The 12,419-nt window shown below is 37.1% G+C and overlaps 1 protein-coding gene across 3 annotated transcripts in view; it reads right to left on the bottom strand.

Annotated features, from left to right (window-relative positions):
• SCEL (sciellin) overlaps positions 1 to 12,419 on the bottom strand; it is a 162,702-nt gene that overhangs the window by 77,439 nt on the left and 72,844 nt on the right. For 2 of the 3 annotated variants that reach the window (XM_015543692.2, XM_015543696.2), the window contains exons 5-9: positions 10,905 to 10,973; positions 5,699 to 5,767; positions 5,057 to 5,095; positions 3,674 to 3,754; positions 1,797 to 1,862 (exon numbers count right to left, since the gene is read on the bottom strand). In XM_015543692.2, coding sequence (XP_015399178.1) covers positions 1,797 to 1,862; positions 3,674 to 3,754; positions 5,057 to 5,095; positions 5,699 to 5,767; positions 10,905 to 10,973 — 324 coding nt within the window. The remainder of the gene's footprint in view (positions 1 to 1,796; positions 1,863 to 3,673; positions 3,755 to 5,056; positions 5,096 to 5,698; positions 5,768 to 10,904; positions 10,974 to 12,419) is intronic. The other variant, XM_042978710.1, reaches the window with a different exon arrangement.

Genomic DNA, 12,419 nt, shown 5'->3' with positions numbered 1-12,419 from the left:
GCAAACAGAGATCCAGAAGCTCAATGGGCATTGAAAGCATGAGATAGTAACTCATGAATAAACCTTCTGTATTTTTACACAGTTATATAACCAGTTTCTAATTGTAATGATAATTTACATTAATATTGGAATAATACATAGAAGATGAACATAAGTTTTTGGAGATAATAAATATTTCTAAGTACCAGTTATTATCTATTAAGACAAAATTGGATGGGTCTTAAAATACTCAGGAAACAATAGTAACTACCAAAACTCCTAGTTAATATTTCCCCCACTTCGGTAGCTCCATGAAAGGTATCACTCATAAAGAGAAAGCTAACTGCCTGAGGGGAAAGAAGGTTATAAACTAGAAATATAATCCATATTTGGCAGTTCATATAATTGGAAGTCACCTATAGATGAGGAGGCTTAAAAAGAAAATATTTTAACAGATAAGTTAGATGTAATTCCAAGTTGTGATTGCTCAACATGTTTAATAGTTATGCATATATGAATAATATAAAATATATGTAAATATATTTTCTGCACAGCAGATGAAAATTTTGGGAAATAAAACAATCTAATACTAAACAAGCACATTGTTTAATAAACTCTTGTTTCCAATTGTTGAATTGGAAAAGTAAGACGCATTAGAACATGGAAATGTTTGGTGGAGATATTCTAGGGGCTGATTCCATAAAAACAATTTTGGATCCCCTAAAGCAAAACCAAATCGGAGACTTATTTTTCTTTGTGTGGTAGAGATGGCATAGACTGTAGGAGTTCTCCACATGTGTCTGCTTCTTTGAAGGTCATCGTAAGCTCCATTTTTGTGCACTGACATACCCCCAGATCCTAGAACAATATCTGGCACACAATAATCACCCAATAAGTTAAATGATTGTTGACATTCCTAGCATGGATTTTGTAGAACAAGGTGCCCTCCACACGGTCTATAATTTTAGTTACAATTATTGCTAGCGACAAAACATTGAAGTATAAACAACCCTTTTATCCCTTAAAGTTTACGGAGAACTTGTCAGTCATATCCTCACCCAGTCATACGGGTTCATCACAGCCTGGAGGCAGTGGTGCACTGGGAGCCCATAGCAGAGCCCAGCCTGGTGCTGGACTCCGTTCTCTCCTCTGCTGCTTGTATGGGTTGAATTGTGTGCCCCCAAAATTCATATGTTGAAGCCCTAACCCACAGTGCCTCAGATGCAACTTTATTTGGAAATAGGGACAACGCAGATGTAATTAGTTAGGTTAGGAGGAGGTCATACTGGAGTAGAAAGGGCCACATATGTTATATGACTGGTGTTCTCTTAAGAAGGGGAAATGTGGACAGACATGCCCTCAGGGAGAACACCGTCTAAAGATGGAGGGAGAGATCTGGATGATGCTTATACCAACTCAGAAATGCCAAAGGGTGCCTGAAAACCACCAGAAACTGGGAGAGAGTGTAGAATAGATTCTCCCTCTCAGTGCTCAGTGGGAACCAACCTTGCCGAAATCTCGGTCTTGGACTTCTAACCTCTGGAACTGTGACAAACATTTTTGTTAAGCCACCCAGTCTGTAGGACTTTGTTACAGCAGCCCTTAGCAAACGAATACAGCTACATACTCCTTGCAGATTTCCTACCAGATGCACTGGTACCCTGACCTCACTCCCACTGGGCACCGTCTTATTCAGCACTCAGAGTTCACAAGACACCTCCGATTTATTGCAAAGATTCTGCAATTATACATTGTCAAATTCCAACACATTCTTCCATCAAGTTACCCAGCAATTACATCTGACACCTTTCCCTTACCTTCTGCTCGCTCCCATGCTTGGAGTGGCACTGCAACCAGGAGGAGGTGGCGGAAACCAGGACTGTCTGTTAGGAAACAACATCGTTGATAAACATGGTGCTTGAAAGACCTGATCCCACCCACATGTCTACCAGGAAAGCTGAAAATAACTTGACAGTTAAAAGGCATTGAGATGACTTTTCTATAAGCCTTGGAAATAAAATGAAAACTATTTCATCAACTCAATAGGAAGTAACTAGCCTACAATCTAGGCTCTCTGCTCACAAGTAAGCTCCTTTCCCTGCTTTCCTGACACGAATATGTGGACATTTCTTAAAGAGAAACATGAAAAGAATCTGGAAAATAATATTTGTTAAATCTAGCTAGTGGGTTCATCAGTGTTTATCATCAACATACTTCTTTTTCTCTTTATTTTTCTGCATATCTGAAATATTTTATAATAAAAAACAATCTACTCTAAATATGGTTTTTAAAAAGCTACATGATAAAAAACTCTGAAAGTAAGAATAATGAAAACATATGTGAATGTCACAGTAATATTAACCTCAATTATATATACATATACGTATATAAATATATATGTGTGTATATGCATAAATATAAACACATGAATATCCAATTAGAAAGATGTCTTCACATTCCCAGGATGTAATTTTAACTGATAGAGATAGCTAAGGGCTCTGTCAAAAAGACTTAGATATGGACCAAAAATAAAGACATTCAGAGGAGAGTGACATATCAGAGGAAAGCCCAGAGAAGGAAAGTCTGGGATAAGGAGAGAAGGAGAGCTGGCTTTAAATTTCTGAAGGACTGAACTAAGATTTAAAAAATGGGCATAAATCAAAGCAGATTTCAGCTCAATGTAAGTAGTCAATGCTACTCACAAGAGCTAGTCAAATGTATATCACAAAAATAAGAGTCTTATTGCTGGCTTCAATGATCTTGAATTATGTCTAACCTGCCAGAGGAAAGATTCTTGCAGTGGGTAGGAGATGTGAAAATAATATTTCTCTTGGGTCCAAGCGAAAGGTGATCACATTTTCTGAGACTCTGCAGACACAACCAGAATTCCAGCTACAGGAGCATTTTTGGCAAATATCCAGTCTATCAACAAACATTGAACACCTACCCTACACTAGGCACGGTCCTAGGTGCAGGCAAAGAAAATAAAACATTTTAGAAGTACTGAAGTTCATGAACTTGTTTTCCATTGGATCATGATTCACTAGCACTGTGTTCTCTTCAGCAAGCAAAAATTGCTTCCACCGTCACGCTCTGTCTCATGAAGAATATTCTGCCACCACAGGTCTACCTAAATAAATCGAAGTCAGCACAAGCAGAAGGTGGGAGGCCAGGCAGAGGATTTCAGAGAAGGAAGAAATAAACACACAAACACAGATTGATGTCTCGAGATAGGGCCTTTGACTCTACTTGGAAATAGGGTCAACGCAATCTGCAGAGGAGGCAGCAGCAATGCAGGCTGAACGCAGGAGCATGGCAACATTTGTCCACGCCACAGCCATTATTTCAGGGTAAGGCATCCCCTGTCGCAGGGCTCTACTAAAGTGCTACCTGAAGTAGCTTACCCTTTGGTGAGCTCTGTCATTGAAAATATTACCTAGGTATTCAAGACCCCAAGGGAGCTGGAGAAAAGACTGCATCTTTGAAAAGGAGATTAGGGGGAAAAGGAACAAAGTTTGAGGACATCAGAATCCAGTAGGCATTGGATCCCTCAAAAGGGAGGAAGAAACAATGATGAGAGAGCAACTTCTGAATGCTGCCTGCAGATCTTGGTAGATGATTTGGTTCAGAAATTAATAAAATACAGCCCTCTCCAGAATATCGACCGGAGGCAGATACAACAAGCCCATCATACCTCTTTTTCTTTACAGGAGTTGTAGCAGAGGCAGGAGCCGGGGGGTTGGTGGTGTTTCCACTGAACGAACCTCCAGTTTGCCTGTGTAATCACAACAAACCACATTCTTGAGACTTTTTTATGCAGTCCCACCTTTGAAAGGTCTTATAATCTACTCATATTCCCACCTGCTTTCTAACCACCACAAAATGTTTCAATGACAAAGGAAGGACAGAAAACAAGTTCTTCCTTAGTTTACCCATTTTATGAATCGTCAGGTCCTCATCTAAGTAATTAGAACTGAAGGAACTGAATTAAGTCATTCATTATATGACATTGTGTGTCTGAAATCCAGACCAATGAATTCTCATGTGCTCTGGGTTCATAATATATATTTAATATTGTATATATTGTGACTAACAGAATTATATTGCAATTTTTTGCATTAAAAGCACTAGGCTGTTGGGGCACCTGGGTGGCTCAGTCGGTTAAGTGTCTGACTTCGGCTCAGGTCATGGTCTCACAGTTTGTGAGTTCGACCCGTGTCAGGCACTGTGCTGACAGCTCAGAGCCTGGAGCCTGCTTCAGATTCTGTGTCTCCCTCCCTCTCTGCCCCTCCCCCTCCCCTGCTCATGCTCTGTCTCTCTGTCTCTCTCAAAAATAAATAAACATTAACAAAAAATTTTACAGCACTAGGTTGTTTAAGAAAACATTTAAAAATCACACCATTTTAAATCTCTATTTAGCATTTATTAATGTACACAGACCTTCAAAAAAAAAAAAATGGAAGTGACCCAGGCCTGTTTCAACTACTGACAGGTGTGCTCCAACGTGAGAATTCCTTAATTTTAAACAAAGATTTAAAAGCCAACTCTGTTTTCAAAAATCCACCTAGTTTGGCTGTTTATAATCACCACTAGTACGTTCCAGAGAGAATGGACTTCATCTAAACAGATTGCTAGCAAACCTATGATTTTATGACTTAGATGAATTGTAACATGATGGGTGTTTTGAAAGACAAGTGATAGTGGTAATAAAAACAAGGAAAAATAAAGTTCTGTGTGGGAAAAATAAGCAATAAAATATACAATGGGAATTAAGGAGGGTACTTGTTGTAATGAGCACTGGGTGTTGTATATTAAGTGATGAATCACGAAATTCTACACCTGAAGCCAGCATTACATGTATGCTAACTAACTGGAACTTAACTGTTAAAGTCCAAATAGTAAATATTTAAAGCTTCATGGACCATTTCCTTCTTTCTACCTAAACTCTGGATAAGCTACAGGAGGGTGATTTTGTTATAGTTGAAACTTTGGCCTGAGCGGGGTACACCTGGTTTATCTTGAACACATACAAAGAAATACACTTTATTCTTAAAATGTAACTTCAGTCAGTACATACGTCTTTGCTGCTTCTGGTGATCGAAACGTGGACGTGTTTCTGGTAAAAAAAAAAAAAAAAAAGGAAGGGGGGACAAAAATTTGAGCAGCCACAAAGAATGAGTACTTGCATCAATTTGCAACTGTCCATGAATTTAGAATTGTTATTTAAAGTTAGACATTATTTGAGAGAAAGAAAAAGAAACCATCAGTATTTGAATAAATTTGATAAGGTGACCTTTTTGCCTTATGCTAGATTCTAAAGGAAATCTTTTTATATCAGAAAATTCAGTATCGTTTAAGCCCGATGCTTTTATTTGTGGGGTTCAGGAATTTTCTTTAGCAATAAGAATGTAAAATTGGCATTTACATGTATTTCACACTCTTGCCACCAGGATGACTTAAAACAAAAACATGAATGTCATAAGAACAATGACCTGAAGCAAAGGGCTCTCTTGATTTTTAAGCAAGGCAACAAAGATTTTCTATTCCTCTAACCATGAGGAGGAACAATGGTTTTCACTCCAGAATTTTTGTGTTTAAAAAATGGAGGATAAGAATTTACAGAAAGATATCAAGTAGGACAGAAGAATTGTAAGTAAATAAGTAATGCTTAGAAAACTATTGTACTTGGGTCTTTCCCAAAGTCAATAGATACTGGTACCTATTGGTTAGTCGGTTATCCAAGGTGTTGGCCTTATATGTGTTAGTGGCATCATTTCTGTCTGAGATCCTTTATAAAGAAACAAGACAAAAGTTTGGATGAACATTCAGATCATTAAAGTCCTTTCAGACCTCTTTCACGAAAGAATAACTTCACAATATAACCTTTCACTAGTAAAGAGATTTGTTTTCAGGTGTTACATTTTAGAATATTTTGCAATTAAATAAAAACTACTTAAACCAAAATCTATTTATGAAGCTATTTTGATACAGCTTGGAATTTTTTAAATTTATGCTTTTCTACTAGCCTCTCTGATTCACTGAGCATTTAACTCACTATGTTATATTCATTATCGTTTAATACTACAGTTGACCCTTGAACCACATGGATTTGAATGGCATGGGTCCACTTATATGCAGAATTTTTTGATAAATACAGTACAGTATTGTAAATGTATTTTCTCTTCCTTATGATTTCCTTAATAACATTTTCTTGTTTCTAGCTTACTTTATTGTAATAATTCAGTATAGGATAAATATAACACACAAAATATGTGTTACTCAACTGTTTATGTTATCAGAAAGGCTTCTGGTCAAGAGTAGGGTATAGTAGTTAAGTTTTGGGAGTCAAGAACTGTGGATTTTCGATTGCACAGGGGTCAATGCCCCTAAACCCTGTGTCGTCAAACGTATATCCAGCCAATGACAGTACTTCCCAAGTCTGTAAAACACATCAATGGAAGACAAGTATTTTTTTTAAATATTTTGTGGCATAGACAATGCTATATGTTTGCCAAACTCATTTTCGTTTCCTACTGAACACACAGGAAGACCACATTTCCCATTCTTCATTGATATTAGTTGGGGCCATGTGATTGCGTTCTAGACTAAAGAATGTGGGCAGAAATGTTGTTTGCCACTTTCAGACCCATCCTAAAACCTCTTGTGTAATCATCTATGCTCTTTCTTTCTCTTCCACTATAGTTTTTGGTTGCCCTGTGTTGAAGATGGCAGCATCAAAACATGAAAAGAATTTAGGTCTCTGAGTGACTTCATGGAGCTGAGACATCCCCTACGCTTCTAGCCTATCACACTGGACTCTGAAGAGAATGAACAGTAATCTTCTGGTGTGTTAAACCACAATAGATTTGGGGGCAATAGAGGGAACTTGTTAAAAGAGTCACTCTACCCTGGTGAATTAGTTTACTGTAACTAACACATTGAGTTAATAGCCCCTACTGGCCATTAAATCTCAGGTCTCCTAGATGTGTCTGTCCCTTGTGTCAGAAAAGACAAATCAGGAATCCCATACTGCAGACCCTCCTTCCCTTTCTTCTCTCACGTCAGATAGGATAGGAAGTTTCTTCCTGAGACACGGGGCTATCCTGGGGAGCATTCTGCAGGCTTGCACAAAACTAGGATGTAGAAAAATTAGGTTCAGGAAAACAAAAGGTCAGCAAAACTTTTCTGTTGATCCAACATTATGGATCTACTATAACTTTCTCTAAACTTTTAATTTTACTGTCAACTTTAGTACATGGCTTTATATAAGCTACTCTTGGAAAGATGGGCACTAACTTTGCCTCATTCTAAAAAATAATTAATGTGGGAGAAAATATGACTTAACTGTCATAAATTTAAAATGATTTCAATTCATAATGTCATCTTGATATGTGTAACTAAAATATGGGGTAAATAACTCTAATACATTAAAATGCTATGAGTTAACTCCAAACAAGGTTTTGTTTATAGTGCATAATGCCATAAATTGATAGCTCTTGAATGCAAAAAGGAAGGTTGAAATCTTCCAGAGCCCCATACTCTCAACAGACTATTCACAATATAGGCTTTAACTTGTATAGGCTCCTAGAACCCATGTATTCCTAGAACCCATGTATAAAAAACTCATATCTAAGGTGATTGTCAGGCAAAGGACTATGAATATACACCTTTCACTAACTGCTACTGAGCCTCTGGGATGTTTATATTTAAAGGGCTCTGCAATAAACCACTGTGGGTACCATAAGTAAGATGTCAGATGACTGTAAATCTTAAATCTTAAATGTTCCTTGGAGGGGTGCCTAGATGGCTCAGTCAGTTAAGCATCCAGCTATTAATTTTGGCTCAGGTCATGACCTCATGGTTCATGAGATTGAGCCCCACATCCGGCTCAGTGCTGACAATGTGGAGCCTTCGTGAGATTCTCTCTCTCCCTCTCTCTCTCTCTGCCCCTCCCCCACTCTCACACATGCTCTCTCAAAAACAAATAAATAAACTTTAAAAATAAAATTAAATTAAAAAGAATTAAATGTTCCTTGGAAACTCTACTCAGACTTTATAGCTATCTATGAGACCCTAACATGAGACAAAAGTAATCTTGGGAAATTGCTACTCTGGTACATGGAAAACAACAATTTATCTAAAGTAAACAGATCCTTAATATCAAACGTTCTCAATGTTTAAATAAAGGCAAAGTCTGATGTTAAAATTAAATGAAGTTACTCAAAATGCTACGGTGTAAATCTATGTAGGCAATAGTGCATGTAATAATAAAAATAGCTACCTACTCTTTGCTGCTTACTGTATACATGTTAGTCTCTACTCTTTAAAACATCCTCACAAGGGAGGTATAATTATTTTCATTTTATAGATGAAGAAATGGAGTCTCAGAGAAAGTAAGTGACTTTTTCTTGGTCACCCAACTAGGAAGTGGTTTGTCTCCAAAATCGTCCCAGTAGAGCCCAATGTCCTACATCTAATTTTGTAGTGTGATAGTTTCAACACTCATCTGTTGGGTCAACATGTCTTCCTTCACTTACTGTTCTTCACCTCCAGGATCTCTTCTATGCCACTAGGGGGATCAGTCTTTGAGTAATAGTGGAGGGAACTGTAAACCACCATTCCAATACATATGTCAGTTTCTTATTAGGAAGATTAACTTTACTTTGTATTTCTCTTGAAAATTAAGTTTTTTCCAACTTGTGTATGGAATAGGTTGTTTTGAGAAGCGTCAATCTTAGAAACAGTAAATACCCAAATATGGTAATTAGCTGCATGATCAAAAGACCCAAAGGAAAAGTTACATTTCCACAAGAGAACACTAGAGGTCACCCTAACCTAGGTTTTTCAAATTAGTCAAACCACCTTTAGGATTTGGGCCATATTGCATGCTACATACGTAGTTATTTACTTATGTTTCTTTAGAACACCTCATACTTTAACCTACATATATATTTTTAAAAATACAACTCCAAAGTACTTTTCTTCTATACATTTAAAATAAATGCATTATTTGGAGCATGTGACTTTTGATCTCAGGGTTGTGGATTTGAGCCCCACGATGGGTGTATAGATTACTTGAAAACAAAATATTTTTAAAAACTAAAATTAAATAACAAATAAAATAAATGCGTTCTTGAAATGCATACGCACATGTATACCAGATGTTGGTTGGTCATCTTCCTCCTAAAATTATTTCATGTCTTACATTTAGAGTGGCCAGCATTATGAAAATCTGACTCCTGCTAATAGGACTTGCCTTTCTGTACTGATTCCTGAGTTCTCTCCATCATATCTATTTCCACACTTAGAGGATGTAGCATACTACTGGAACTCAGGACTGCCTGGGGAATGAGCTGACCAAACATGCCACTAAACTTCTGGGTAAATAAACCGGGTAATCTCTGGCCTCATTTTCTAGTGTATAAAATGAAGGACTTTTGGGCTAGATTAGTGGTTCTGAATTTTGGTTGCATATTAGAATCACTTCATAAGCTTTAAAAATGCCCGACTCTCACCTCAGACTAATTAAATCAGAGTTTTGGGGGTGAGGGGTGGTGGGACCAAGTTATCAGTAAAGTTTCAAAGCTCTCTCAGTGATTCTAAATTGCAGCTGAGGCTGAGAACAACTCAACTGATTAGTCTGTAAGGTCTAGTCTAATTCATTGCTAATGAATGAATTAGGCTCTGTCTTGACTGGCCTAATATAGACCTTCAAATACACAGCTTACAAAGTTTCCCACCTATTTCCCTTTCTTGAGGCATAATTATCTCACTTCCAGATTCATTCCTAGAAATAGGGTTTCCATCTTCAATTAATGGTGCAACAGGACAGCCCTCAAGGCCACCATGAATGGACAGTTATTTTGACTCCTCTTTCCACTCAGTGCCATGGAGATGAGATCTTGCGCAAATACTCTACACACTCATTTTTGTTGAGGCTATTAATTACAAGAGAGAAATTAACTTCTTAGGAACACCAGTGTGGATTAGCCTCTATTAGAGAAACTGGTTTGAAAACCTATGAATAGTGCAGAAGTATATACATTTCCTACATGAATTAATACTGGCAAATACTGAGTATAGAATCTATAAGATACCATAAATTACAGCACATCTGCTTAAAATACAGCAGGTGGCATTTTTGTCTACAATGACAGCATATCTTTAGCTACAGAGAGTGACCTCAACTGTCAGTGGTCTCAGGTGTCCATTGTCTAGACTCCAACTAAAGATGTTAACTTTACTCTTTATATGCTTATTAAGCATCACTACCAAATATAAAATAAAAGTGTGATTTGTAGCATTTACACTTCAATCTAAATAGATATTGCTCAATTTTCTCCACAGAAATGAGCCCTTTCCCTTTGTGTAGGAAGGAAATAACAACAGGCACAACACAATGGACCCTTCTATAAGCCATATGGGGACTCTACTGCCACCACAAAAATAGTTTCACCTTGTAAAGAGCTAATGGCTTTATACCAGAGAGGATAAAAATGATTGTATTATTATAATTTACAGTCTCTCCATAAAAACAGAAACTGCTGTTTTTCCATCAGGGGGATGGAAAGACCAAAAGTCAAAACGAGAACTGACTACTCATATTCACAAAAATAACTAGATTCTCCATTTTAAACCAAACAGTTTCCATGGAGTGTCCACCCTACTTATACCCAAACCAGTTTCTTCAGAATTGTTTTTATCAATCTAATATTGGCAAGATTTTAGGAAAACAGAATATTGAGTCAAGATTTTGTGAATTTTGAAGAAGGTAATTCGATCTGAATAGCCCTTATGTCCCTGGATATAAAATATCTTGTTCAAAACTTACTTTTGCAAACATTTAAATACCTCATGCTTGACCAAAAAAAGGGGATTTAATAGACATTATGCATTCTGCTTACATGATTAAAAAAACATCTTACCTGTCTAAAGTGTCATCAGATCTGTACCGACTAATTGTAGCTTTTGGCTCATCTCTCTCATTTGCTTTCCTGTAGCAAAAAATAGTTACAGAAGATCAAACAAATTACCAAAAAGTTTATAACCTATCATGCCTTTGGTAGAATTTTGGCCTATTCAAGTAGGAGATGTACATGTTACCAAGGAAAGACAGGTTCAGAGTATCTAAATCTTCCAAGGTTTTGACTTGGATGGAATAAATTATGGCAAACCCAACTCCCTATGCTAATAAATGAATTCTTCTCTAGATCCAATTATTTCTAACTTCAATGTAACATATTTAAATTGGAGATAAGGATAGGCAAAACAAACAACACGATATGCAAAATAGTTAATAACTAATATGTACTCTTGTCAATACTGTTGACTTTTACATCATAGGACTTAAACACAATAGACTTAAAATCAGCTATGTTTTGTTTGCAGAATTTTAGTAGCACCCTACGCCAGGTCAACAGGCTAAATACAAATAGCTTTATTTAAACTTCAGCACCGTGGACAGGGTTGAAAAAAAGAACTTGCTGAGTGAAGGGAGAGGGAAGAAAGGAAAAGAAGGAAACAGGAAAGTTGGAAAAAAATGAAAAGCAAGTGGGAGAAGAGAGGAAGGATAGATGCAAGGAGGAGAGGTGAATAAAGGGAGATAAGGAGAAGTAGGGAGAAGAGAGACAGAAAGCAAAGAAAGTTGAGGAAGACAGGTAAGCAGAAAAGCAGAACAAAGGGAAGAGGAAAGAAGATGAAAAGGGAAGAGAGGATAGGAGCTTCAAAATAGGAATCAAGATCATCAAAGCAAATGGGAATATCTTGATCAGACTGCAGCAAAAACAAGCTGTTTAATGCCTTATATAGCTCTGTGATACAGAAAAAGCAAGCTCTTTGGGGAATTATGCCATGATTCACTGTGTTTGCATTTCAAAGTATCATTTGAAGCTGACAGATCAAAGATACTGAATCAGAAAAAGTACTAAAACAGTATATGCACTTAAAATTTAATTTTAAACTTGATATAGTGTACTTTTATTAGACAAAATTTTTAAGATAAATAATATACTATGCACCGTGTTGGTGACTATGAGGAAATCAAGAATAAAAACTACGGACCCTACCCTCGCAGAGACAAGTTAGATGTGTACATACAAAAGAACAAAATGGCTTGTGTCAAAAAATGTTCAGGTAAAGTGCAAGGAAGTTCTAAGGTGAGACAGTTTAGTTCTCGATAAAAGAATCAGAGAGGGCCTTATGGATAGGGTGCAGTTTGAGCAGGGCTTCAGAGGATAAATAGATGTGAACATTTTCAAACAGAAGCAGAGGGAACAGTGTCTGTTGATGAAAGAGAAAAGTAAAGACAAATGCAATTCCCTTTTATTTTTTTTAACGTTTTTATTTATTTTTGAGAGAGAGAGAGAGACAGGGTGCAAGCTGGGGAGGGGCAGAGAGAGAGAGGGAGACACAGAATCCAAAGTAGATTCCAGGCTCTGAGC

Source organism: Panthera tigris, chromosome A1 (assembly GCF_018350195.1).
Source record: "Panthera tigris isolate Pti1 chromosome A1, P.tigris_Pti1_mat1.1, whole genome shotgun sequence".
NCBI lineage: Eukaryota > Metazoa > Chordata > Mammalia > Carnivora > Felidae > Panthera > Panthera tigris.
The sequence above is the reverse complement of the archived record's forward strand: the minus strand, read 5'-3'. Positions and strand labels throughout refer to the sequence as shown.